The 26,371-nt window shown below is 40.8% G+C and overlaps 1 protein-coding gene across 2 annotated transcripts; it reads left to right on the top strand.

The window, feature by feature from the left end:
- The first annotated feature begins 1,234 nt into the window (after positions 1–1,234).
- On the top strand, positions 1,235–26,236 carry Rbbp5 (RB binding protein 5, histone lysine methyltransferase complex subunit). 2 transcript variants are annotated; one of them, XM_040738832.1, is made up of 14 exons: positions 1,235–1,404; positions 8,392–8,417; positions 9,237–9,409; positions 9,838–9,978; positions 10,876–11,038; positions 12,107–12,216; positions 14,567–14,686; positions 14,773–14,926; positions 15,023–15,094; positions 15,821–15,938; positions 17,163–17,232; positions 17,739–17,968; positions 18,925–19,002; positions 24,367–26,236. In XM_040738832.1, the coding sequence occupies exons 1-14, from the start codon at positions 1,386–1,388 to the stop codon at positions 24,393–24,395; spliced, it is 1,503 nt and encodes a 500-aa protein (XP_040594766.1). In that variant the 5' UTR covers positions 1,235–1,385; the 3' UTR covers positions 24,396–26,236. The 2 variants fall into 2 exon arrangements, with proteins under 2 accessions (XP_040594766.1, XP_040594765.1); XM_040738831.1 differs by having other exon boundaries at positions 18,925–19,116.
- The last annotated feature ends 135 nt before the right edge of the window (positions 26,237–26,371 follow it).

Genomic DNA, 26,371 nt, shown 5'->3' with positions numbered 1-26,371 from the left:
ACCAAACAACTGCCCCACAGAAGAGGAAAATAAAAATGTATACATGTGAAAAGTTCATAACTATTGCTAAACAAGTGAAACAATGTTTTTTTTTTCACTTATCCAGTGGGTATAGCTGAAGAGACTTGAAAATAAGTCACTGCGAGAAGTGCTGAAAGACTTCTATAGACTATTACTGGTAGTGTAGTATTTGGGGAGAATTTTTTTGGAAAATTGGATATGCAAAGGAGTGAAAATTGTCTAATATCTCTGAGTCTCAATTACTGTTAGTGGGTTAAATGGCTACAAGAAAGTGTCATATTTAAGGTAATTGGACAATAATGACTATTATTTGCTGTCACCTGCTATTTTAGGCACTTGTATGCTAAGCCATTTAATCCTCACAATTCTGTCAGTAATATTATTATCATTCCCATTTTACTCTCATGGAAACGGAGGCACAGAGGATTAAATGCCTGTAAGGGTAGAGTCAGTTAGGAGGACCTCTAGATTACTATCATAATATCGACCCAGGGGAACCTAGCTTGTCTCCTTTTAAGTGCAGTGGGGCCTTTGCTATTCTTTCCTTTTTTGTGAATGCCCACCACATCTACAGTAGGATAAACACCCCCCCCCCTTATTTACCATCAGCTGGTCTTCTCTGATTGCTCTGTGTACATCAAGTCTGACAATTGGGGAAATCAGTCCATCTCTCTTGACAGTTCTTTTCCTGTGTTCTAATCGACGCTGTGTACACAGTAAACCAAAGGACAAGGCCTAACAATGCCATCTTACTCTTTTCCGTGGTGGATGGCATACTCGTAGAGACGTGAAATAATATTCACGAAATTAAGTCAGCTCTGGTAAACTACAGTACACGTAGGGTGATCCAAGCCAGCCCGCGCTCCAACACTCCGGCACTAGGGGCCGACCTTTCCCGCTTTCTTGCCTTAGAAAGAGTCACCCGGAACCTTTCTTGCGGAGTCACAGGCAGCCGCCGGGACAACTCAAGGAACACACAGCACAGTAAGCATTAGTGGGTTAGCGATATGCCTGAAATGTTTTGCTCGCCTACATGGTCCCGGACAGAAAAGCCTTACATGCTTGAATTTTTTGGAGTTCTGACCGACGACAACATATTTATATCTCAAAACTCCTATAATTTATTGATTCAAAAAGCGGTTAATCTTTTTTTAAAAATTAGGGATAAATGTGGACAGCTACGTAAAACGAACAAGGAAGGCGGGGGAGGAAAGCGGAAGCCGCGGGGCCTTCTGAATCCGAAACTCTCCGGAGCTTGCGCCAGGCTCTTCGCGGCGCCCCCCACTTAGACGCGGTGCTTCTGAGCGGGTGGGGGAGAAGGAACTGTTGCCGGTGCGGAGACCAGGCGGCCAGCGTCCGCAGGGATGAACCTCGAGCTGCTGGGTGAGGAGGACTGTGGCTGCGTGTTAGCTAACCCTTTAGTACTGGAAAGGAGGGAACCCGGGCGGGAGGAAACGCTGGCTGCAACCTTAGGGACACCCCTCTTAGATGATTCATTGAGTGCTCATGGTATGGAGTTGCAGCAGCAGGAGATCAGCTTCTGTCCGAGAAGAATGCATTGCCTTTCCGAAGCCGCTTTCAGATCACCTGTGGAGTCATAAGGGCACTTTTGGACTGAGCTGTGATTTCGAGGATCGCAGGTGCTGAACTAACTGAGCAGACAGGACCAGAGTTTTTGGAGATGCGATCTGAGCCAGAGTGAACTAGGGTGAAACTGTGAAGACCTGTCAGGGGATCGGGTACCTAGATAGAGTGACTCCTACTGGAAATGTGTTATTTATCCAGATTTTCTAAAAAAGGTTAAGAGTGTTGTGACTGGGCACGAAGTGACGTAGTTGGCACTTGGGATCCGGTAACTTTGACTTCCAGTTTAAGGTCCTTAACCGTAAGGAGTTGTAGATCACTGAAGTGTGAACTACACAGGCAGTTCTTTCTTTTATTCTCACTATGTCCTTACATCATTGCCTCCCAACCCCTTATCCACATTGGTATTTTCTTATGGCCTTCTATGAGGTGATGGTTTAGCATGGTGACGTCTGTTTGCAAGAGCTCCTGCATGACTTGGCTGCCTTTAATGATTTTTTTTCTGAAGGGACAGAGGGTTATAAAGATTTAAAAAGTGTTCTTTGTCTTTAAGTAGTTTTTTGGAGCATGCATGCATGCACATGCATATAATACTGACAGACTATGAAAATATGTGGAAGATGTGTCTGAAGTAAGACATAAGTGAGAGTTTTTTTTATTATTTTATGTGTCTGGGTATTTTGTCTGTATGTATGACTGTGCACAAGTGGGGTGCCTGGTGCTCACAGAGGCCAGAAGAGAGAGCCCGTGGAACTGGAATTACAGATGGTTATGAGCTACCAGGGAGTCAAACCTGGTACCATTGGAAGAGCAGCCAGTGCTCTTAACCGTTGAACCATTTCTCCAGCACCCTCAGTGAGAGAATTTTTCTGCTTGGCCAAAATGTGTATATTGTGATAAAGAGATGATCAAAAAGTTTAGGTTGGTGCTATTTTGTGGAGAGTCGTGGATGCCAGGTTGGGCAGTTTGCTTTTTAAGGAAGGTAGGGCAGATGCATTGACAACTCAGTTGGGGCACTGATTTGTAAAGTTTATCTGACAGTAATGTGTAGTTGAGACAATATGAAACCAGTTTGACAGCCTAGTCTACAGAGCCGAGTTCCAGGACAGCCTCCAAAACAATGTAGAGAAACCCTGTCTTGAAAAAACCAAAAACAAACAAACAACAAAAAACCCAGTTTGTGTGAGCTAGGACATGGAGAGAAAAAACATTGAGAAGGCAGTGTAGGCAGAGTTTGAGTATAGTATTGATGAGAAGATGAATTGAAAAATAATGATGCTGTTGGTAAGATGTAAGGGAGTCTGAAAGGTAACTTGGATATGTTGAATGTAGACTGAGAGCTTGGGAGACAAGTTTTGACTTCTCATCACGATTCATTTTGGTTTATTGAAACCCTGTGAGTAAGTGGAAGGGAAAAGATGAGAGGGATAGAAAGAAAATTGCCAGGCAAAGATCTTTGGTTACTTACTTATATTTGGAGGGAAAAGGATGAGCAAATGATTATAATTTATATAATATGCAGTGCTTCCATGAGCTAGGTGCATTTTCAGGTACCTTCCATATATTTCCCTATGTACAGCAGCTAGAAGAGGATACAGGTTAGTACTTCCTTCCTATAGGCACTGATTGCAGAGCATTTGGAGCTGAAAACTGATAGGCCGTTCCTTCTCATACCTGGGCAACTTGTACGCCTTAACCGTCTAGGATGAAGGTAGATTATAGTGATTTTAAGAAGGTGTGGATGAAGTAGATACCAAGAGATGAGCCTTATTTATAAGAGGGAAGAGGTTACAACAGGGTCATGGGGAAAGTTATTTTGAATGATAGAGAAGATTCATAAGGGGGAAACTTAGGAATATTTAACAGTGACCAACATATAAAGAGGTCTGGATCTCCAAAAGATAAAAGTCTCTGTAGAAGTGACTGAATTTTAAAATGAGAAAGTCAATGATTGTATATAAGCAGGAAAAAGGAACAGTGTGATATTATGGGAACACTGTAAAGGACATCGGGTCAGGTAAAGGAAATGAAGGAAGGATAGTAGGTTGTGGAACGTGGCCACTCAGGTGGTTCCTAGATAGTATACTAATTTTACTTCTGTGATCATCTGACCACTTTTTGAGATGTTGCTGTGTAACAAGCGTTCTACGCTGGAGATGCAAAATTACTAAGATAGCCTCTCTTCCATCCTAGGGCATGTGCACCTAGGCAGGCAAGTTGGACATTACCAGCCCAAGATAGTTTTTCAAACTCATTTTTTTCTATAACTCGTTAAGAAATATTTTTTTTAAAAAATTATTATTATTTGTTTGTTTTTTAAGACAGGGTTTCTCTGTGGCTTTGGAGGCTTCCCTAGAACTAGCTCTTGTAGACCAGGCTGATCTCGAACTCGCAGAGATCCACCTGCCTCTGCCTCCCAAGTGCTGGGATTAAAGGTGTGTACCACCACCATTCGGCTTTAAAAATTAATTTTAAATTTATTTAGTGCGTGTAGGTGTGTGTGTGTGTGTGTGTGTGTGTGTGTGTGTGTGTGTGTGTTGGGGGTGCAGATCAGAGGTCTACTTTGGGCAGTCACTTCTCTCCTTTCACCATGTGGGGAGTTACAGAGTTCTAACTCATGTCCTTAGCTATCTCACTGGCCCAAGAAATAAACTTTTCACAACCCCTATATATGTACATGTGTAATTAGAATATTTTTGACATGGGTGTGTCTGTGTGATGTATGCCTATGTTTGTGTGAGTTTATATGTGTGTGGGTAAGTTTGTGCACTCCAGGCCAGAGAAGTCATGTATACAGAGCATTAATGTAACCTCCTCTGTCATTCTCTGCCCTTTTCTTTTAGGGCACAGTCTTTTCTGTCAACCTAGAGCTCATGTTTTCAGCTGAACTGGTAACGAGCAAACCCTCTCCTGTCTCTGCCCCCTTCAGTGCTGGATTTACAAGCGTGTGCAGGGCCCTGCTGGACCATGTGGGTGCCTGGATCTGAACTCCAGGCCTCAGCTTTGCAGCAAATACTTCTAACCACTTAATCCTTTTGCTCATTATCCTCTGATGTTCCCTACACTAATTTATTAAAAACTTGTTTTAATAGAGTATGATGATTTATCCATTTTTGGGGTGGGTTGAATTATACTAACTGAAAACAGAATAAGATACTGCTTTTGTCCTGGATAAAAACAACCAGGAGAAGAGAAACGAGTACTGTCTGTGCAATACAGAGTTGCAGTGTCTTAGCACACTGTGGGGAATTCACATGAAAGCAGCTAGTTCTACACTGTGGGTGGATTGATGTAAAATTAGGGGACATTTTCTAGAGGTCCTGATAGACTGAAAATACTGAGATGGAGATGCCAAACCAACCAACCAACAGATGGAGCAGGAGCTTTCTGTGGGGTTACCCTCCAATGGAGGAAACTAGAAGCAAACATTCCTAGGCATGCGCGAGTGTGGATGTGAAGGAAATGGCGTACTCTGCAGCTGGTACTCAGGACATGCTTAATTTAAGTTCTCAAAGACAAAAATGAAATGAAAAGTACTGGCCAGGGCCAAACTGAGATTGCTTTTCAAAATTATACTTAAAGAGTTTTGTTCATTTTGTTAAGCAAAGAAGAATTTTAAGTGAGTGCTGTTTTACAGTTATGGATGGAAGAAGTTAGACTTGCAAGTTATTTGAAAGATTGCTGAAGGGAGGCAAGACTAGGCCCAAGGCAATGTAGCAGGTGTGTCGTGTTAGACTACAGGTAGAGTGGTGTCCATTGTCTAGACAGATACTGACAGAGCCTTCACCTTTTAGGCAGCAGAATGGGCTGCTACTATGGTTTCAAACTGTTCTGAAAGGGAGGGATTTGCTGGTAATTAGAAAACAAATAGGATTGTTGAGAGAAGCTCTTGACAGCCAATCTTGAAAGAGATGCAGATGTTATCACATATGACAGGATTGAGGGGAAGGCTGGAGAAACCTGAACTACTCCAAGGCCATTTGAAGCAAGGATCCCACAGAAGAAGGAAGATCTGATCTGGGGAGGTGCTCGAAGAAACTGATGAGATTGCACTAAAAGCTAACGGAATTCAGCTTTCCAAAGAGCAGGTCAAAGAGACTCTATTGAAGTGGCGTCTTGCCATGTCGAAGGCAAGACACTGCTACACTCCATAGCCAAAGGTGCATATGTGAGGGTAACACAGGCTTTTAGGAACAGAGGTGGAAAAGCTACTGTAACTGAAGCCAAGATTGTAAGAATAAGGGGACAAGAAAGGGTTTCAGTGTTTTATCAAACATGGATAAGGACGAAATATTGAGGGCTGGTTAGGAAAACAGTCATCTTTCAGTACTCTGATAAATCATTGTGAGTTATAGGCAAAGGCTAAGTGGATAGTTCAATTCTTACCTTTTCTTTGGTTCTATGGCAAATGGATGGTGTTTTGGAACTAACAGAATAAAAAGTTCTCTTGGGTAAAGATTCTAGGTAGATCTCTTAGCTCACATTGCATTGTTGAGTTATATTTCTTGGCCCCCTGAAGAGCTTGTGAGTGGTGTTACTGTTGATTATCCCCGAGGAGTAGAGGAAATGGAGCATCAGCTATCCTGAAAAGGAGAGGAAGTACATTATAACTTTCAGGAAAAGGCAGTGTGTTTTGTAAATCACATAGTAGTAAACTGATGGGCAAATTCAGGCAAGCTCCTAGGCTTGTAGGTTGCGCAAGTATTGTTTGTGGGTCGGTCAGGACCTTGCCAGTTTGTAGTTATGGGACTCACCCTTCATGACTACCCTTCTTCATCTGTAATAATGAAGGATGCAAATGCCTGTTTAGTAGGGAGTTGAGAGGACTGACTAAGGCAGAATGTTGGATTTGTAGGAGCCCACACTGGCTTGAACCCCACATATATAGCTTCCTTCAGACTCAGTCCTGCCTTAGTCTCCTGAGTGCTAGGATGTGTTCATAGCGATGCCTTAAACATTTTGTGTGTATATGGTGTGTGTACCTGTGTGTGTGTGTGTGTGTGTGTGTGTGTGTGTGTGTGTGTGTGTGTGTGTTCGCGCACGCTGTGCCGGTGCATCATATGTTTGCTTGTATGTGTAGAGGCCAGAGGCTAATGTTGGGTGTCTTCTTCCTGTTTTCAGATGGGGTCTGCCACTGAACCCGGAGGTCTATGATTGGCTAAGAGTCTGGCATCTGCCTGTCCTGTTCCCCTGTACACTCACCTGGCCTTTACCCTTACATGGGTTTTGAGGCTCTGAAATCCCATCTCTAGCCAAAGGATTTATTTATTTATTTATTTATTTTTTGGTTTTACGAGACAAGGTTTCTCTGTATTGTTTTGGAGGCTGTCGGTCCAGCCTGGCCTCGAACTCACAGAGATCCGCCTGCCTCTGCCTCCAGAGTACGGGGATTAAAGGCGTGCGCCACCACTGCCCAGCTGCCAAAAGGATATTTTTAAGTTATATTAAGGAATACACGTGTGTATATGTGCATGGGTACATGTCGAGGTCAAAGAACAACCTATGTGAGAGTTGGTTCTCTCCTTTTACTTAATGGGTCCTGGGCATCGAATTCAGGGCTGCAGGCTTGGCTCTCAGTGCCGTTACCTGTTGAGCCATCTTACTGACCCTGAGTTTCGTTTCTGATGTTTGAGTGAGTACACGCGCGCGCGCACGGACCAACATGTGCATGCCATGGTGCTCTTGTGGAAATCAGGGAACTTCCAGGAGTTGGTTTGCTTGTCAAGTGCTTTTATTCCCCCCCACAAGCCATCCTGCTGCTCCGCCCACCTTCAGGTGCTATGGATACAAACTCAGTGTTCAGTGCCACTCAGCAAGCACTTTAGCCACTGAGCTACCTCTCCAGCCCCAGATACACATTTCTATATAACACACGTTCTGCTTTAAAACTTCAAAAACAAATTTCAAGAACACTTTTCTTGATACATTTCAGCATTTGCTTTCATTTCTTTTCATAATTGAATGTGTTACAAGTGACTGGCTGGGGCTTCTTTGGTTTTGTAAGATCCTGTATAGACAGTGAGGACAAGTGGTGACCCTGCGTTCTAATGGCCCCCCGGACTGTTCCAAACTAGTTTTATATTCTAATGCTGGAGAACTAGAGACTTAAAACTCCAGAGTTTCAGAGCCAGAGGCTTGCTGCTCGGGTGCTTAAGCAGAAGCTTATGGCTCTAGGCTCGGCTTGCTAGCACACAGCAGCTCCTGGGCCCTGCATCCTAGGACCCTGGGCTGTGCCTCTTAGGACACTGGGCTGTGCCCATAATGGCTCTCTTGACTCTAGCCACCAGGGCTTGTTTTCTTCACTGTCTCAGCTCCTGCCTTTAGCTCTTCAGACCCTCACTCTGTAGTCTGTCTGCCCTCTCAGAACACCTCCAAACTATACCAGGTGAGTGTTACAGCTTAGAGTTAGGATCCCTGGCTTTCCACTTCCCCCTGTTTTTGAAAACAAAGAAACATGAGTGAGAGAAATGGCATTATTGTACATTTTGACAAATCTCTTTAGTGTTTGCCTAAATAGAAGTTGGTTGAATTCACATCTGCTTCTGTACTTACTTTGTTAATATCTCACAGCCTCGGTATACTTTCCTGTATCCTTATGAAATGACAAGAGTTAAAAAAAAAGCATATGCCATCTGTCTGTGGTGATGAATAGTGTGACCTCATGGAGACCTGGAAGGTGTCAGTCCCATCCCCTCCTTGGCAATACTGTTGTGTACTGTTTGTAGGCTGTGTGGGCCCTGTGTGTGACTTATGTTTCATACACTTTCTTTCTTTGCCTTGTTGCAGAGTCCTTTGGGCAGAACTATCCAGAGGTGAGTTTAGTTTTGTTGTAACGTGTGCGAAACGGTGACTGCCTTTTATTTGTTTGATGGCAAATAATTAAATGTGACACATACATATTATGGCTGGTAAAAATGAAAATGAAATGTTTAACTTTGAGGATTGGTAATATACAATTTTGGCTGGAAATCTTACAATAATTTGTTTTATTTTGCTTTGTTTGAGACAGGGTTTCTCTGTGTAGCTCTAGCTGTCCTGGAACTTACTCTATAGACCAGGCTGTCCTTGAACCCCAAGATCTGCCTGCCTCTGCCTCCTTACTGCTGGTATTACAGGTGTGCACCACCACCACCCAGCAAGGTTCATTTTTCTTTAAAAGGAAAAATATTCGCAACTTTAACTGAAGGGCTTTTTAAACAAACACTTCCATCATTTATACAGGAACTTTTTTTGTGTGTGCTTTGTAAGTTTTGATGAATGTATTTACATAGTAATTATTATCACTATGTGTAATTGTACATTTATAACATTTCCTGTGCTTCATTGTAGTTATTCTTTAAAGCTTGATATTGACGTAAAATAATGTAATTTTCTTAATGTCAGTCGCACAGGCTGTGTCATAGCTTTTACATTTTCCTGTAATCAAAGAACTCTTCTAGTTCCTTCTATAACCTTTGCTCATTGACCTCCAGAGAGTTTGTGTAAGATTGATCGTCACTGTTTCCAAAAGGTTTGGATTTGTTCATTTCAACCAATTAAAAAGGTGTAAGAACACTCTCAGAGATCATTTCTGTATGCATTGTCTTCTATGACAAAGAGTCCTTGTGAATGTTTCTGCATTTGTCTTGTAGGAAGCTGATGGAACTTTGGATTGCATCAGCATGGCCCTGACGTGCACCTTTAACAGGTGGGGCACACTGCTTGCAGTTGGCTGTAATGATGGCCGAATTGTTATTTGGGATTTCTTGACAAGAGGCATTGCTAAAATAATTAGTGCACACATCCATCCAGTCTGTTCTTTGTGGTAAGGAATTTTTGATTTTATTTACTTTATTTTTTGTGGTATTGGAGATTGAGCCCAGGATCTTATACATTCTGGGCGAACACTTTACTACTACTGAGTTATATAAATACCTCAGCCCCATGGTTTCTTTTTCCTTTTTAAAATGTGCATGCTTATAGGCATGTTTGCATGTGTGTGGCCTCGTGTGTGTATGCATATGTGTATGGAGGCCCAGGGTTAATTGCAGGTATTATAGAACTTGGGGATTGGAGGCAGGAGGATTGAGTTCAAGGTCAGCCTACTTATGTAATGAGAAAGTTTGTTATAGATTTGGCTATACTTTAAAAAAATGTTGACCTGTGCAATTAGGTCAACATTTTGTTCACAGTAGTGGCATATACACTTTATCTTAGATCATGTGCTAAATTCACTTCTGTTTTTTCCCCTAGTTGGAGTCGAGATGGTCATAAGCTTGTGAGTGCTTCTACAGATAACATAGTGTCACAGTGGGATGTTCTTTCAGGCGATTGCGACCAGAGGTTTCGATTCCCTTCACCCATCTTAAAAGTCCAATATCATCCTCGAGATCAGTATGTTTAAGATATTCCTTTCCTAGGGTGGGGTCTCATTCTGAGTGGATTAGCTCTGGGCTCTGACAACTTCAGATTAAGGTTTAAGAGGGAAACACAACACCTATTCAACCCTATATGAAATACTTTTTCTGTCGAGGTTGGTTTTACTGAATATATTGTAAGGAGAGTGTAACTGATCAATATTAAGACTTTGGAAATGACCAAAGGTGGGAATAAAGTAATGAGTATGCCTTGAGTATGAGGGATCATTTTATTATTAAGACTACATTTAAGGAAAGGTTTCCTGGTATTCCATTACTTCAGACACAGCTTCTCATTTCTTGGGGATCTCTCATAATCTACTTCTCTGTAAGTATGATGCTCATTATATGTGCCTCAAGCACAGGCCATATTTGATACACATATGCATATATGCTAGCATAATTAAAAATCAGTATTTTGTTTTTACATTATTTAGTATCTTACTGGTTTACTAAATATTTTTAATGGTCACATTTTATTTGTCAAGATAGGCTCTCAAAGCCGGGCGTTGGTGGCGCACGCCTTTAATCCCAGCACTCGGGAGGCAGAGGCAGGCTGGTCTCTGTGAGTTCGAGGCCAGCCTGGTCTACAAAGCGAGTTCCAGGACAGTCTCCAAAACAATACAGAGAAACCCTGTCTCGAAAAACAAAAACAAAAAACAAAACAAAACAAAAAAAACAAGATAGGCTCTCATACAGATTGAGTCTGTCCCCTGTTATCAGATGTGTAGACTTTATGTGGTTTCACCATTTCATATTTGCTGTAGCTGGGAGAGCCAGTCAGGGAAGTGTTCAGGGGTCTGGGGAAAAGGACAGGGACTCAAATCTGCTGATACCAAAGCAAAAGCCAATGTGTGTTCATATTTTTAAACAGGAACAAGGTTCTCGTGTGTCCCATGAAATCTGCTCCTGTCATGTTGACCCTTTCAGATTCCAAACATGTTGTTCTGCCGGTAGATGATGACTCCGATTTGAACGTGGTGGCTTCTTTTGATAGGCGAGGGGAATATATTTATACAGGAAATGCAAAGGGCAAGGTAAGCTATGGGGTTAGTGAAAAAAGGCTAGGCATCTGTCTGTCTTGGCTTATATTTACTTCTACTTTAAGTTTCTTTTACCCCTGGAATAATCTCTCAACTGAAATGTAGCTAAGTTCTCTTTCATGCCTTAATAATTTCTGTACTATGAATTAAAGTAGATTGTTTGATTTAGATAACCATGGAGACAGTGTGGCAGCTTATTTTGTCATTCTTCCAGCACTTGGGAAGCAGAGACAGGAGGATCACTCAAAGTTTTAGGGCAGTCTCAATTAAATAGTGAGATTCAAGCTAGTTTTGGACTACATAGCAAAGCTTATCTCAAGACACTAAGAGAAAGAAAAGAAACGAAAAAGGCTGAGATGTAACATCTTAGTTGTATGGTGTTTGCCATGTACGCACGAGACTATGGGCTTACTCTCTAGCAAAAACAATAAAGGACAGAAAGTTCTTGACCAGTAGTATTTATGAAGAGAATAATATCTGAAAGTCATCAACATGCTGATGAAAATGTCTTAGTATGTAGTTGTGTAAGACTCAATATAAACATTTACACATGTGCACATTCACACAAAGAAACATGATACAATTCAGGCCAATTTAACTATAGTACTGAGACTATCATTTTTCTTTTTTCTTGTTAAATTTGTTCTTTGGGATGTTTGGAAGTGTAGACTTTGAGGGGGGTAGTACATTTAGATGTTTCTTGTAGCAGTTTTTAAAAAATGGTGGTGTACTGTGTGTCAGAATTTCCCTCTTCTTCACAGTTTAATCACATTGTATGTGTATGCCACATTTTGCCTATTTGTTTGTCAGTGGATTCTGGGGTTGATTCCATTTGTTGGCTGCTGTGAATAATGTTAAACATCATGTTTTAAAAGTAGATGGTTAAGACTCTGTAGTTTATTAAAAGAAGTAAAACTTAATATCACTTAATAAGATTGACTATCTGGGACTAGAGATGTTTGAATTTTTACTAGGTCTCTGCACAATTTAAAAACAAGTCAGATCTAATTACTAGTAGTCATCAGAATATTTATTTTTCTATTTTTGTTTTGTAAACTTCAGATCTTGGTCCTAAAAACAGACTCTCAGGATCTTGTTGCTTCCTTCAGAGTAACAACAGGAACAAGCAATACTACAGCCATTAAGTCAATTGAGTTTGCTCGGAAAGGGAGGTGAGTGAGGCCTTGTCTTCCTGTATGTATAGAGTTTTTGTATTTTGTTTTTGTAACAGAATCTCACTAGATAGCTCATGCTAGCCTAGATCTTGTGGTCCTCCTACCTCAGCCTACTGAGTGCAGAGGTTACAGAATGGCACTACCGCACCCAGTGATATCTTTGATTTTCTTTTAGTTTGTTTGTTTTTTTAAGTGAATGGAATGCAAATAATAATATTTGCGGTGTGTGTAATTTATAAAATTCACTAAAGCTGTTGGAATCTCTCACTGTTTAGTTTCTAGGTTCCTAAGATTCCCCTTGCTGAAGAGTTACATCTTAGTTGTTGGAAGGTTACCAGACAGTTCTTCTACAGAAAAGATGTTTAAGTCTTGTTGCTTACAATCAAAATGCCTGGCACATAGCACTGAGTAAAAATTTTAAATATTTCACTTACTTATTTTTAGCAGTGCTAGGGATAGAACTCCAGGGCTTCCCTCTTACTAGACAGGTGCTCTAAAACTAAGGTACATCCCCAGTCCCAGATATGTTTACAGCCTGTCTTAGTTAAGACTACTCTTGCTGTGATGAAACACCATGACCAAAAGCAGCTTGAGGAGGAAAGGGTTTATTTCATTCACAGTTTCAATGTAACAGTTCTTCATCAAAAGCCATAAGGACAAGAACTCAAGCAAGGCAAGAACCCAGAGGCAAGAGCTGATGCAGAGGCCATGGAGGAGTGCTGCCTACTGGTTTGCTCCTCATGACTTGCTTACCTGCTTTCTTGTAGAACCCAGGACCACCAGCCCAGAGATGGCACCACCCTCAAAGGGCTGGGCCCTCCCCATAACTCACTAATTAAGAAAATGCTCTACAGCCAAATCTTTGGAGGTACTTTTTTAGTTGAAATTCCCTCCTTTCAGATGACTCTAGCTTGTGTCACATTGATATAAAACTAGCCAGCACATAACCTGAACTAATGTTATTGAATTCATATTGCAATTGAGCATGCATTTAAAATGTGCTAACTGGTTTAATTCCAGACATTTCTCTAAGTTTGTAAGATGCAGCTGGATTGACAGGAACAAGAAAAAATGCCTTGTTAGTCAGCAGTAGCACTCATTCCATTCTTTTTAGGAGCATTCATGTGTTTGAGGAAATCCCCTTTCAAAGTGCTTGGTATATCTGCAGATTGAACTTGGAGTCTCATGCATGCAAGGCTGTAGAGTGTAGTTTCTTCCTTGCCAGTCGCCTGGGCCCTGCCACATTGTCTGAACCACCAAATAACTCACAGGACACTATATTAATTATAAAGCTGTTGGCCGTTTGCTTGTTTCTTACTGGCTAGCTCTGACTTAAGTATTTAACCCATAATTGTTAATCTAAGTATTTCTCTTACCGGAGAAGGGGTCCGGACCTCTTTACTCCTTTGGCGGCTACATCGTGTCTATCTCTGCCTCTCTTTCCCAGAATCCTCCTTGACTCCTAGTCTCACCTATCTTGCTTCCCTCTTAGCCAACAGTGCTTTATTCAACAACCAATAAGAGACAGAGTTACAAAATGACATCTCTCATCACAAGGCAAACACTCTTCCACTGAACCACAGCCCAGTTACTCAGAAAGAAAAGAAACAATGAATTTGAGAGAACAAGGGGAGAGTGTTGCATGGAAGGGGTTGAGGGGAGGAAAGGGAAAGGAGAAAATTATATAATTTCAAAAATAATTTTTACTATTAGAGACTGTAAGGAAATGATGGAAAACATTTTAAACAAATTTTCGTTGTCATTGCAATAAAAAGTTAGCTATTTGAAAGTGACATATTTAAGGTTTAAGAACTCACTCAGCAGGTGAAGAAACTTCCTACCAAACCTGTTGATCTGAGTTGGATTCACAGGACCTATATGGTAGAAGGAGAGTACTGACTCCTCCAAGTTGTCTTCTGACCTCCATAAGTGTGCTGTGGCATGTGCATCCCTCCTCAAATAAACATTTGAAGAATATACATTTATCTTATTGACTTATTAATAACCATATGATATTTGAAATAGGCTAGATGAATATAGTATTTTATTGTTGAATATTACACATTATGAACTTGTGAATTGAGCGTGCTGACTTTGGGTCAAAGTCTTAGATCTCAGTTAAGTCCAGATAGTATTAACATGAGGTTTGGGGACACACAGGATAAAGAACATGTATTTTCACTTTATTGGCTTGGAGTAATAAGAAGATAGATAAGCGTCACATGTTGGCCATTCTTAGTTTCTCTCCAGCCAACTAGTTGGTCTGTGGTGCTGGTCTAATTAATAGTGGTAAATTGTTAACAGGGACAGATGTCTGACTGGTTGATAATCTCTCTCCTTTTTGTAGTTGCTTTCTAATTAACACAGCAGATCGAATAATCAGAGTCTATGATGGCAGAGAGATTTTAACGTGTGGAAGGGATGGAGAGCCTGAGCCCATGCAGAAACTGCAGGACTTGGTGAATAGGTAGGTATCGTTACCAGGAGAGGGTGTGACTGACCTTCTCTGGGCTCTGGTTCCAACTTCTCTTGGGGATGTTTTTTGTGTTTCAGGACCCCATGGAAAAAATGTTGTTTCTCTGGGGATGGGGAGTACATAGTGGCGGGCTCTGCCCGGCAGCATGCACTGTATATCTGGGAGAAGAGCATTGGCAACCTGGTGAAGATCTTGCATGGGACCAGAGGGGAGCTCCTGCTGGATGTGGCTGTGAGTAGAGCAGTATATTGTTTTGGTTGCATTCACACTCTAGAATGGCTTTTAAATCTGTTCTGACCAACAATTCTCTCTTAAATTGCAATATAGTGGCATCCAGTTCGACCCATCATAGCTTCTATTTCTAGTGGAGTGGTGTCCATTTGGGCCCAAAATCAAGTAGTAAGTATATTTTGGATTGATTTGCTTTGAAACTAGATATTTCTTTTTATCAAAAATTCTTTATAAAGAGTACGCTAAATATTACTTTAATTACCTTGTTTTGCATCTAGTTTTGCAGCCTAATTAAGTAGGTTCATTGTATTTAGTTTCATTTTCACTTCAGAGGGATATTCTTAGTTCAGAGCTGGTTTCCAATTTTGTTTTCATGTATATACACTTTACAACCTTTTAACATTTATTTTGCTCTTCTTATTTTCAACTCAGTTCATTTTATATTGATGAACATTTTAAACTACCTTTGTGAAATACACTTTAAAAAGAATAAAGGATGTAGTTATTTAGGAAAGAAATGCAGTTAATAACTTGAAATGTTTATATAGAAAATGCATCGGGCTGCAGAGGTTAAGAGCACTGACTGCTCTTCCAGAGGTCCTGAGTTCAATTCCCAGCAACCACATGGTGGCTCACAACCCACAACCATCTATAATGAAATCTGGCGCCCTCTTCTGGCATGGAGGCAGAATGTTGTATACATAATAAATAAATCTTAAAAAAAAAAAGAAAAGAAAAGAAAATACATCAAGATGGCAAACACATACCTAAGATTTATTCTCTTATACCAAATTTAATCTTAGAATGCTTAGTCTGTTTCATGCTGAACCTAAGTTGTCTGAACTTACAGGGGTACTAATTATTTTATGTCGTAACTTACCTATTCTGTCATAGGAAAATTGGAGTGCATTTGCACCAGATTTCAAAGAGCTGGATGAAAATGTAGAATATGAGGAAAGAGAATCAGAGTTCGATATTGAAGATGAAGATAAGAGTGAGCCTGAGCAAACAGGTAATACCTGTCAAATGCAAGTGGTATTTCCAAAAAGAAAAATTACTGTTTTTCTTAGGCTTTATCTGCCATCCTTTTTCCTTAAGCATATATAGTTTTCACAGTGCTTGGGGAGTCTTAATTTATATTCTACTTAAGGGTTCCCATGTGCATCACCAGTACTCAAGCAGGTCTTGACATTTCATCTGTATTTCCTGATGAGTCACAGATGATTGAATGAGGGTTTGCATATAGCACCCTGCAAAGCACAGAGATATGCCCAGACTCGGTTTGTGCCATGTCTTCTGTTACATCTTTGTCAGTTGGAGAAAGGTCAAGAGCATGAGCTCTACTACCAGATAGCTTTGTGCAAAATACTTACGCTTGAGTCCTTCATCTCTAAGGTGGAGTAATGGCAACACCCATGTCTTTCCATTGCAGAAGATAAATGGAATAATTAATATAAAGCACTTAGAATATGCCCAGCTTGTAAGAAGAGCCCCAAAGTCTTTTATTATCATGACCTTAGTCATTCTTATTTTTAATCTCATCTTCCAAACTTCTGGAACTCCTTGAAATAAAGATCTGACTTTTTTGTTGCTATTTGTAGACAAGAGTCTCATTATGTAGCACAAACTCTCATACTTTTTGTACTGACCTTCCCAGTGCTGAGATTATATGTTTGCATCACCACTGTCTTGAGATTTGATTTATCTTCATAGTTTCTAGTGTAGAACTTTGCACATAGTGGGGCTGAAGGGGTGTGTGTGTATATATGATAACTATGCTCCCTAGCATTGTAATTAATGGCCAGATCTTTGACACCTGACCTACTTCCTGAAGTTAAATCTCCCTAGCTTGAAAACTGTTCCACTTTTGGGTTTTAGGTAACTTACATGTCTTGTGGGTTTTAGGATACCTCCTGGGATGCAAAATATTATCGATGGTTTTGTGAACCTTTTTAGATGTCTGCATAAACCAGTCACTCTTCTTGTCTCCCTATCGAGCACAGTGCATATTATTTTACTGTATTATGTTGAAATGATTTGTCTATTTCCTGGGTAGACTGAGACTTTTACTGAAGAGCCGTTCCCAACTTTCTTGGCTGTCGCTATTTCCAGTATTAATGTCTACTAGGAATTCAATCCTTGTTAAGTAATTGAGTAAAATGAACAATTGGGTTATTCTCAGGCAAAAAGCAATTTTCCATTGCTTTTCAAACTTCTCCAATGTTCTGCCCTACAGGGGCTGATGCTGCTGAAGACGAGGAAGTGGATGTCACCAGCGTAGATCCCATTGCTGCCTTCTGTAGCAGGTGAGTGGCTTGGAAGGCTAGGAATAGTCCTGTCTCTTGTGCACTGCCCAGTTGCCCCAACTGTCCCCTCACTTCTAACTGCTTAGTGGTGGGAATAGTGAACAGTCCTTTGCTGAACAAAACGTGATGTATATTTTAAGAAACTGAAGTGGTGGCCCTTACCTTTAATCCCAGCACTCAGGAGGCAAAGGCAGGTGAATCTCTGAGTTCGAGGCCATCCTGGTCTACAGAGCAAGTTCCAGGACAGCCAGGACTGTTTCATAGAGAAACCCTGTCTCAGGGACAAAAAAAGAGAGCTGCTTCAGTAATGAACTTTGTCTAATTATGGTTATGATTTCACTATCCTCTTACCCAGTTTCTTTCCTTCATCTTGGCTTTTGGGAAGTCTGAGTCTGTAACTGTTGTGTGTGCTAAACATAGGCACTAGAGGAAAGGCTGAAGGGCTTGTGGTTTAAGCAACTATCTCCTCTTTTTTCCAATCCCTTGTTTGCTCCTGTTCCGAATAGTGATGAAGAGCTGGAAGATTCAAAGGCTCTGTTGTATTTACCCATTGCCCCTGAGGTAGAAGACCCTGAAGAAAATCCGTATGGCCCCCCACCGGATGCAGTCCCAACCTCCTTGATGGATGAAGGGGCTAGTTCAGAGAAGAAGAGGCAGTCTTCTGCAGATGGGTCCCAGCCACCAAAGAAGAAACCTAAAACAACCAATATAGAACTCCAAGGAGTCCCGAATGACGGTAAGAGCTGCATTCTGGTGCCTATTTGAGCCAATTTTACTCTGAAGGAATTTTCCCATGAGTCTTTTTCTATATTGCTTTATAGTTCTGTGGTGATTACATTGGTGTTCATTTCTTTTAAAATGGAGACATTCCGCCCTTCATTACCTTGCCTAAGATGACATACTTTGTCTTCTGATACATGACTTAGAATTGCTTCCTTGAACTGTTTATCTTTTTGTTTTCCCTAGAGTGGTTTTACTGCCTCGTTAAGTGCCAGTCAGACCTGTACAGTCATTTCTTCCTTCCTGCTTTCATGGTGGGGTTGGAAGCTTTTATTACCATGTGTTGCAATGATTTGCTAGGGTTGGAGTAGTGCATTAGACATCTTCCATTCTTTTCTCTTAGAGCTAACGGTAGATCAATTAATTATACAACTGTATAACCCCTGATTGTGTACTCTATTTCAAGTAGCAGCATATAGTTTCGATACCACAGGTCATAGTTACATCCACCCTGCAAGTGTTTTATTAATCTTGCTTGACAAAGGAGAAAAGTTGGGCTGAAGCTGTATAACTTGTTCAAGTTCTCACAGAAAATGGTGGATTCAGAACTCTTGCCCATTCCTGTCCATTTGATTTTTGATCCCTTATGCCTGTGCTGTGTGTTGGTGTCCCACACACTCCTGTTAAGGTTTGATTGACTTAAAATGAGTGGGGATTTTAACTGTTTTTCAATTTGGAGTTGCTATGGTTTGGTATAAACCATATAGGCTGTATATATGCCTTTGGTCTAGCAAGTATTTGTCAATTTAGTAGCCATTCTTTTTGTATTATTTTAAAAATAATAATGCATTTTTTTTTCTTAGATTAGTGATGTGGGCCATACAAAGCAATGCTGTTTGCATTCAAAGGTCTGGTTGTTGTGCGGGACCAGTGTGGCATGAACTGTTTTTCATGGTGTCTGTCTTCCTGCAGAAGTCCATCCACTACTGGGTGTGAAGGGGGATGGCAAATCCAAGAAGAAGCAAGCAGGCCGGCCTAAAGGATCAAAAGGTAAAGAGAAAGATTCTCCATTTAAACCGAAACTCTACAAAGGGGACAGAGGTTTACCTCTGGAAGGACCAACGAAGGGTAAAGTGCAGGCGGAACTCAGCCAGCCCTTGGCAGGTAAGGACACATTGGGAGCACTGTCTGCTTGCTGTGTGGCCTTGCTTTGTACAGCTCCTGACTTCCTTTAACTGCAATGGGATTTCCCTCCCTTTCTTCCTTCCTTTTCCCCAGCATCAAGTAATCTTTGGATTTTAAGCTGCTATGGGCAAGCTTAACCAAAATTGGCTTAATTCACTGACTGTCAACCTTGGTTCCATAAATAGATTACAAGGGTTCTGCCTTCTACAGACACACAAAGTATTACGTGAGTCTTTTTCTGGGGAGGAAACTCTACTTTCCATTAGATTCCTATAGGAAAATCTGATTAAAAAAGATTCGAGCCTCCACTTAATATATTTCTTAGACCGTATCTGCCCTAGGTGTTTAGTTTTTAAATTTTTCATCTGTGGATAGTTCTTTAGTCTGTTTTTTATTTTTGCCTCAGACAAGTAGCCAGAAATGCAAACTAAACTGGTTTAGTGTAGAACCTGACTATTAAATTTCAGTATCTTCATTTCATTCAGATGCTCCAAGTAATGACATTCTTTCTCGATAGTCTAGAGAAAAGTTTTTTATCAGTACCATAGTGTTAAAGAGAAAACAGGCTCTGAGGTTTCCCCCAGTATCTGAAAATAGGAGGAAACTGCCAAAAAGACACAGTGTGGCTTCCTAACATCTAAGTGCCCTTTTGGTTGTGAGCCTTAGCCCTTAACATCTAAGCCGCTTTAGCCCCTAACACATAATAGATAACTGACGGAGTTTTATCAAGGAATGGAAATTCCTAGAAAATACCTGTGAACCAGTTGAGTAGTGTTTGTTTGAAAAATAATGATCGAGTTAGTGCTCATCTCCACTCAAATGTCCTTGGGATTTGAAAGCCTGTATCTATCCATAATACTGATCACGCTGCACACACATGAAAGCAGTGCTTTTGTTAATATAATATTCTGGGTTTTGTGGCTAATTGACACAGGATAGATAAAATGTCAGTGGTTATATTTAGTTTTTTCCCCTCTGCTTTAAAATTTAATTTAAATGTGTTAATCCATAAATAGTAGAATGCAAAGCAGAATTCCTTGTTCAGTTTGTTACCTTATGCTAGTTAATTGTTGCCTATAAATAGGAATTGTTTTTTATAGAGGAACTGAAAAGCAGACTGAGTCATTAGTCCCCTAAGTTTGCTAGATGTAGACCTGAGTTTTTCATGCTACATCACCTTACCACTGAGTAGGGGAGTCCCCTGCAGCAGTGGTTACAGCACTTGGTAAACAGTTCCTACCTCCATACTCAGTCCTAAGCTGTGTGCAGATAAAGGAAGAGCCAGGAGTAAAACCACAGGTCAGCAATTGACTACAGATGAGCAGTTAGTTGACTGCCAACAAATAAAGATGATCTTTCTGTAGCTCGTGTGCATACGCTGTGTCAGTTCAGAAGAAATCCAACTTGAAGTTTGAGTAGATTTTCCTGCCACAATAGTCGAGTTACTTTTAAAATGATTTAAAATGTGACCAGATACATAAAATTAATTAAAACACTTTAAGACATAGTCTCCATGCTTCTGCGTAGACCATGCTGGCCTGGAACTCATAGAGATCTTCCTGCCTCTGTCTCCAGAGTTCTGGGATTAAAGGTGTGTGCAGCCATGCCCCCTCTCCCATCCCCCATTTTCAGAACCATCCTATAAGGACTTGGGAGCTCTGTGTATGGCTCAGTGGAGCAGCATTTGCCTAGTGCCCTATGTTTGAGCTACATCACCAGAAAAACAAAACACTATTAGTTTAAATTAATCTTGTGCTTTTCATTAGGAAGTATATATAGTATATAGTAAATACACTACTTCAGACTTTTAAAATTATCTTTCTCAAAAATACAAAAACTTGCAATTTCAATTTTATTATATGTTTAACCACAATAACTAAATGTCTAAATGAGAACCAAGATGAAAATGTTGGAAAGTTTGCTCAGTCCTGGAGAATGAACTTATTATTCCTCAAATTCATTAGCATTATTATCTTAGTAGCAAAACAAATTTGCAGTAAAATTCTGAACTGTAAGTGAAATGCATACTGGTTATTTATTCAGGCTAGCATTCCAACCTGTTCTGTTAAGAGTAGGTACCTCTGTCTAGGGTCTCTTTGAAGGAGACCCATTGTCACTTTGTTTAGTCTCAAGTTGAAGGAAATACTGATACATTTAAGGTGGAACTGTGTCTTTAGTGGCAGAATACTTCATGCTGCCCTTTTGTTTTCTTATTTTGTTGAGTGCTCAACTATTTTAACAACTCTATCCTTAAGGAAGGCTAGAAGGTTGTCCCTGGTGGGGTAAGAGGAAGGATTCATTTTATAAGAGACAGAGCAGCTCCAGTCCCGAAGCTCCTCAGGATTGCATGCAGCGTGTGCTTCTCCATGCAACTATGTGTCCTTCCTGTGTTCTCCTTTCTTCTCTGGCCTTGATTCATTGACCTTTTCCTGGATGGAAATCTCCAGAACAGATTAAATACCACAGTGCTGAGGAGCAGGATCATTAGCAAAACTTCAGCAAGGATCTTGAGGCATGATTCCAAGACAGTCAGAGGGTTCCCTGTGGCTCTACTGACAGGTCAGTACAGCTTGGAACTTTGTAAGGCAGCAAATTTGTGAGTGGTGACACCAGATGTCCAAGATAATTCCAGAAATATCACTTTCAGGGTAAAATATCATATCTTCTGTGTGTGGATCTTTGGTTGAGGTCAGGGCTTCATTCAATAACATCTGAGTTTTTGGAGGGTCCTGAGCAAGCAAAAACTGGACCTGCTCTTGATTTTCTTGTGGCCCTCCAGGGGCCTCTGAGGAAAACTAGTATTTTCACGAATAACTCATGTGGTTTGATACCACAGAGCTTTTCAATAAAAAAATAGTATGTAGCCATTGTTTTCTACCAGATATTAAGAAATAAAACTCATCCAGAATGCGGAGATCTCTTTGAAAATTAGCCCATGGTTTGGGGATGAAGGTCAGTGTTAGAATTTGCCTAGCATGTGCAAGGGCACAGATTCCATTCTCAGCACTGCAGAAACAAACCAGTCTACTCTGAGGATTGTGTTCAAGGCTCGTTTCTGTGAGCCTTTTGCATTAGTGTCAAATTTTTGACGACAGAATTTTAGGGGTAAGTTGTGTTATGCTCAAGCTGGATAAATGACAGCTGTTTATTAATATGTGCAACTGGCCAATTAGTGAAGAACCCATTCTGTAAACCTTAATTGCTCTAACAAAAAACTGCCGTTATCTGTTGTATGTTACAATAGATTACAGATTTCAGGGGAAATGAGAGGGCAAGTAGACCACTGTTAATCTGGAATCTGGGGCCACTGAAACTATTTGATGTCACATAGCTCATTAGTGTTGAATAGCATTATATTCTGTGTTGAGGGAAGCCTGGTAAGGGTAACCCTGAGTTGGGGACTGTCCAGGGACAGGCCTGCTCGTACCATCTGTCTAACAATCTCTGTTTCTGTTATCTTAGCTCTATTCCTGAGCTTGTGATGAGAGCACAAGCTGTGTTGTTTTCCTTGTTACCTGAGACCTAAGGTTCCTCAGCAGCAAACCTCATCAGCAAAGGCCACAAAGGGCTGGTTTGCAGCATAGATCATCTCCCCTCCCTCTATGGAAGACACCAGTGGCTTGATGTACACCTGGATCTGTTAAAGGTGAACAAAGGCCACACCACCTTGGTTTTAAATGCCCAATAGTGAAATGTTCATTTGTCCTCCACCTCCTTCCCTTCCTTCCCTGTTAGAAGTAAATCGTCATTCAAAGGTTAACTTACGGATTCCTAGCTGGGTATTCTGTCTCATTCTATGTGATCCTCCTAGTCGACCAATGAAGGATTGGAAATTATGTTGGGATGTTTTCTTTGGCCATCCTGAATTAGGCTCCTACTGGGAGATACCAAAAATAGTTGTTCATTTTAAGCTGAATTTTTCTTAATATTATACTGCTGGAGATTTCCTGAATGATGCAACTAAATATTGTTTCCATGGGCCAAATGCTGCAGGCCTTTGTAGAGCTGTTTTGTCATATATTACCTTGCTAATAGTGTTGCTTGCTTCGATTTTAGTTGTCTAATGCCTCAGTAAGTGTATATTGTGAATATGCACGCACATCTTTCCTAAAAATGGGGGTGGTTGTAGAAATGTCAACTGTTTTGTACAGTAGAGGGTGTTCATTCATTGTCTTGAGTGCCAATTATTGAAGGTGTCAGTTTGTGATTAAACCACTTTTTCCATCATGATTAATGGCTAAAATGGTGGTGATGTACTATTTTGTAAACTGAAAAACTTGGTCAGGGTACCTGTGGGAGCAGTCAGTTAGACCAACATGAAAGAAGTAAATGAACTGAGTCTAGTAGACTGTATTCTGTTATCTTACATTTTAAGTCAACTCAGGAAATTCTTTGCATTTCATATTGATTGAAATCACAGTTTTACTTTTAACAGTATAGTCTTCAGTAGAGAGTTTGTATCTTGTACTCATTTCGGTCTATTCTCAGCAAATGTGAGTATGTTTTTAGTGTCAGTTTTCATTTTTATTAGAACTTCATTTTAAAAATAACAGTCAATGCAACTTTGTGAATGAATACTTTTCTTTCTTATGCAATTAATTTGCACCATTTTACAACTCCAAGCATCGTGTAATCCCTCATTTAAATTACAACCAGGAGACTTTTCTTTCCCTTGTTCTCTTTTTATATGTCCTAGTTACTATTTCACAGCAACCCATTTAGAGACGTCCCTGAGAAGTTGAGCAGCTTCTGTGGAGTCATCAGGGAAGTCTTATTTGATCTTACTACTTAGAATTTTACTCACTTGCCAGTTCTTGGTGCATAGAAACACAGATAGTACTTTCATCAACAGCACACCGTTATCTGGGGTTCCAAGCTGATAAAAATGTCACTTAAGGAACAGTGGGGCTTAGACAGGGATGTCTTGTTCACTATTAATCTTTAGGGACTGATTAGTCTAAGATATGAAGTTAATGTTGTCTGTTGTGATTGCCCAAGAGCCTGGTTATCAGCCTAGCAATTGGGTAGAGGCTCATCCATTTACACCCCCTGCACACTCATTGGGACAGTACTGAACAATATTGGGTGGGGCTTTGGGTTTAGATTGGCGGACACTTCAATGAAGAATGTGACCAGGAGCTGGGTTATGCACTTTTCTTCAGAGAGGACATTCTTGGCCCATGAGTGCCCATGATACTAAAGGAAATCTTTTGTGTCTCATCTCTTTAGCAGGAGGAGCAATCTCAGAACTGCTATGAAGACTGTGAAACTCTTTGTTCTTCTCACCTTGTCGTCAGGTAGCCTTTGGACAGTGTGGCCAGTCATTTGGGATTGGCTTTAATTGAAAACAAAGGCCTCTACCTCCCACCCAGGAGGTGGAAGGAGTGGATTTTATGTTTGAAGGAAGAAGTGAATTATGGAAGAAGAGCACAGGTCCCTGCCTTCCCTTTCAAGCATAAGTCCAAATAGGCTCTCAGGAATGAGGATGCGTGAAGACGTCAGGAGATCTGACTCGCTTCAACTTCACACTTGGTTGTGTTGCTGGTGAAAACTGCCCAGGTTTTGTTCACCTAACTGTTGAAGTCACATCCTTGGGACATGTATTCCCGTCTCCTGTTGCCTTCCATCCTCAGTGCATGTCCTTGAGTGACTTGTTCTTTTCTGAAATTTTGCTACCAGTATCCTCGGAAAACGAATGCATTTTCTGTTTCTTTCATTCATAACTTCCCCTCCCAGCTGCTTCCTGTGTTTCTCTATTGTGTATAAAGGTTGGACAGAGAGGTGAGTGCCTGAAAGATTTCAAATTGGCAGAAAAGGAAGGAAGATAAAAGGGGCCTGTCATTCTGTCTTACCACCTTTTGCCCAGGAGGCTGGATGGGCTCCAGAAAATCCGGGGTTTCCCTGCATTGCATGTTTTCCAGTATCAGGCCTGTTTGAATAATCATGGTTTTGGGGTATGATTAGTTTTATCCATCTCCAGCTAAGAATCATCAACAGTTTGTGTATTACTTTACCTGTGTTGACTTCCAGAGTTAGAAACAAAGCCAGGTGTATTTCTCCACAAGCCTCTATATCATGGGGTTGGGGCACCACAGCAGCAGCTCACTTCAAATCAAAGATCAGGTTCATTTGTCAAATCATTGCCCGTGGAGAACTCATCTCCACCAGCCACAGTGTGTCTCTTCCTGGAGCCAGGCCCCCTGTGTTTTCACTCACTTCCTTTCTGTGAAAGGTTGCTTAGCTTTTTTTACCCTTCTCTTTCTCACCCTGGCTTTCTCTGCATTTGCTGTTCTTTTAATAAAAATAGCAAATTGGATGGATGTGTATAATAAGTGTTTGAAATTTTCTGAAAATCCAAAGTCTGGAAGCCAAGTATGGAAAGAGTTAGTAGTGTCTCTGGCAATAGCTTTTGGCTTGCCCTAGGGGCATACTTTCTCGGCATTGAAAGGGGGTTTAAATACTATGCTAATTGTGAAATCTGTATCAGTTGGTGGAGGCTCCTTCAGATAGCCAAACCCATTGATTACTTTATATTGTGGGGTAGAAGTGAGAGTGGACATTGCAGGAAGTCTCCAGAGTCATGGCTGGTGCTGCTTCCTCAAGGGTGTGTGAGACCAATGTTTGTGATTGGTAAGGGGCTCACACATGACATGTTTTTATTTGTAGATACTTTATCCATGTCCTATCTCTCTGTACAGCACCCTGCATAGTGAGCAAACTGATACAGGGGTTCTGCCTTTCCTGTGTGGAGAGGCTTGATTTGATTTCCTCCATCTGGGTGCTAAAGCTGTGTCCATTTCCATTCACTGGCTACTGAGAGAATCAGCCCGGGCCCTGCCAGACTGCCTCTGGCAGCAGCTCCTAATAATTATTTATGCTTTTAGACTTTTTCGTCAGCTTCTGGAACCTTCCATCCATTTTCAGCTAGGATTGTTTTGATTTGTGTAATATATGTGTATGCTTCTCTTTCTTTTTGTTGTCTTCCCTGCCTCTATTTGTTTCTTAAAATGTTCTGTAGTTTTGTACAAGATGAGACTTAGCCTTGAGTACTTCTTGCTAAAGCTTTAATGCTTTGTAAATAAAACGGGATGTTTGTTAATCCACAAGTATAGGTGTTTGTTTGTAAACTGCCTGCTTCTGGAGCTCAGCAGCCACTTGGTTTTGTACAATAGAAGATAAGTGTGGAGTTTAGATCTTTCTCTAGTCATTTGGATCTGGAAAGGTAAGGCAGTTT

Source organism: Mesocricetus auratus, unplaced genomic scaffold, assembly GCF_017639785.1.
Source record: "Mesocricetus auratus isolate SY011 unplaced genomic scaffold, BCM_Maur_2.0 Super-Scaffold_100676, whole genome shotgun sequence".
NCBI lineage: Eukaryota > Metazoa > Chordata > Mammalia > Rodentia > Cricetidae > Mesocricetus > Mesocricetus auratus.
The sequence above is the reverse complement of the archived record's forward strand: the minus strand, read 5'-3'. Positions and strand labels throughout refer to the sequence as shown.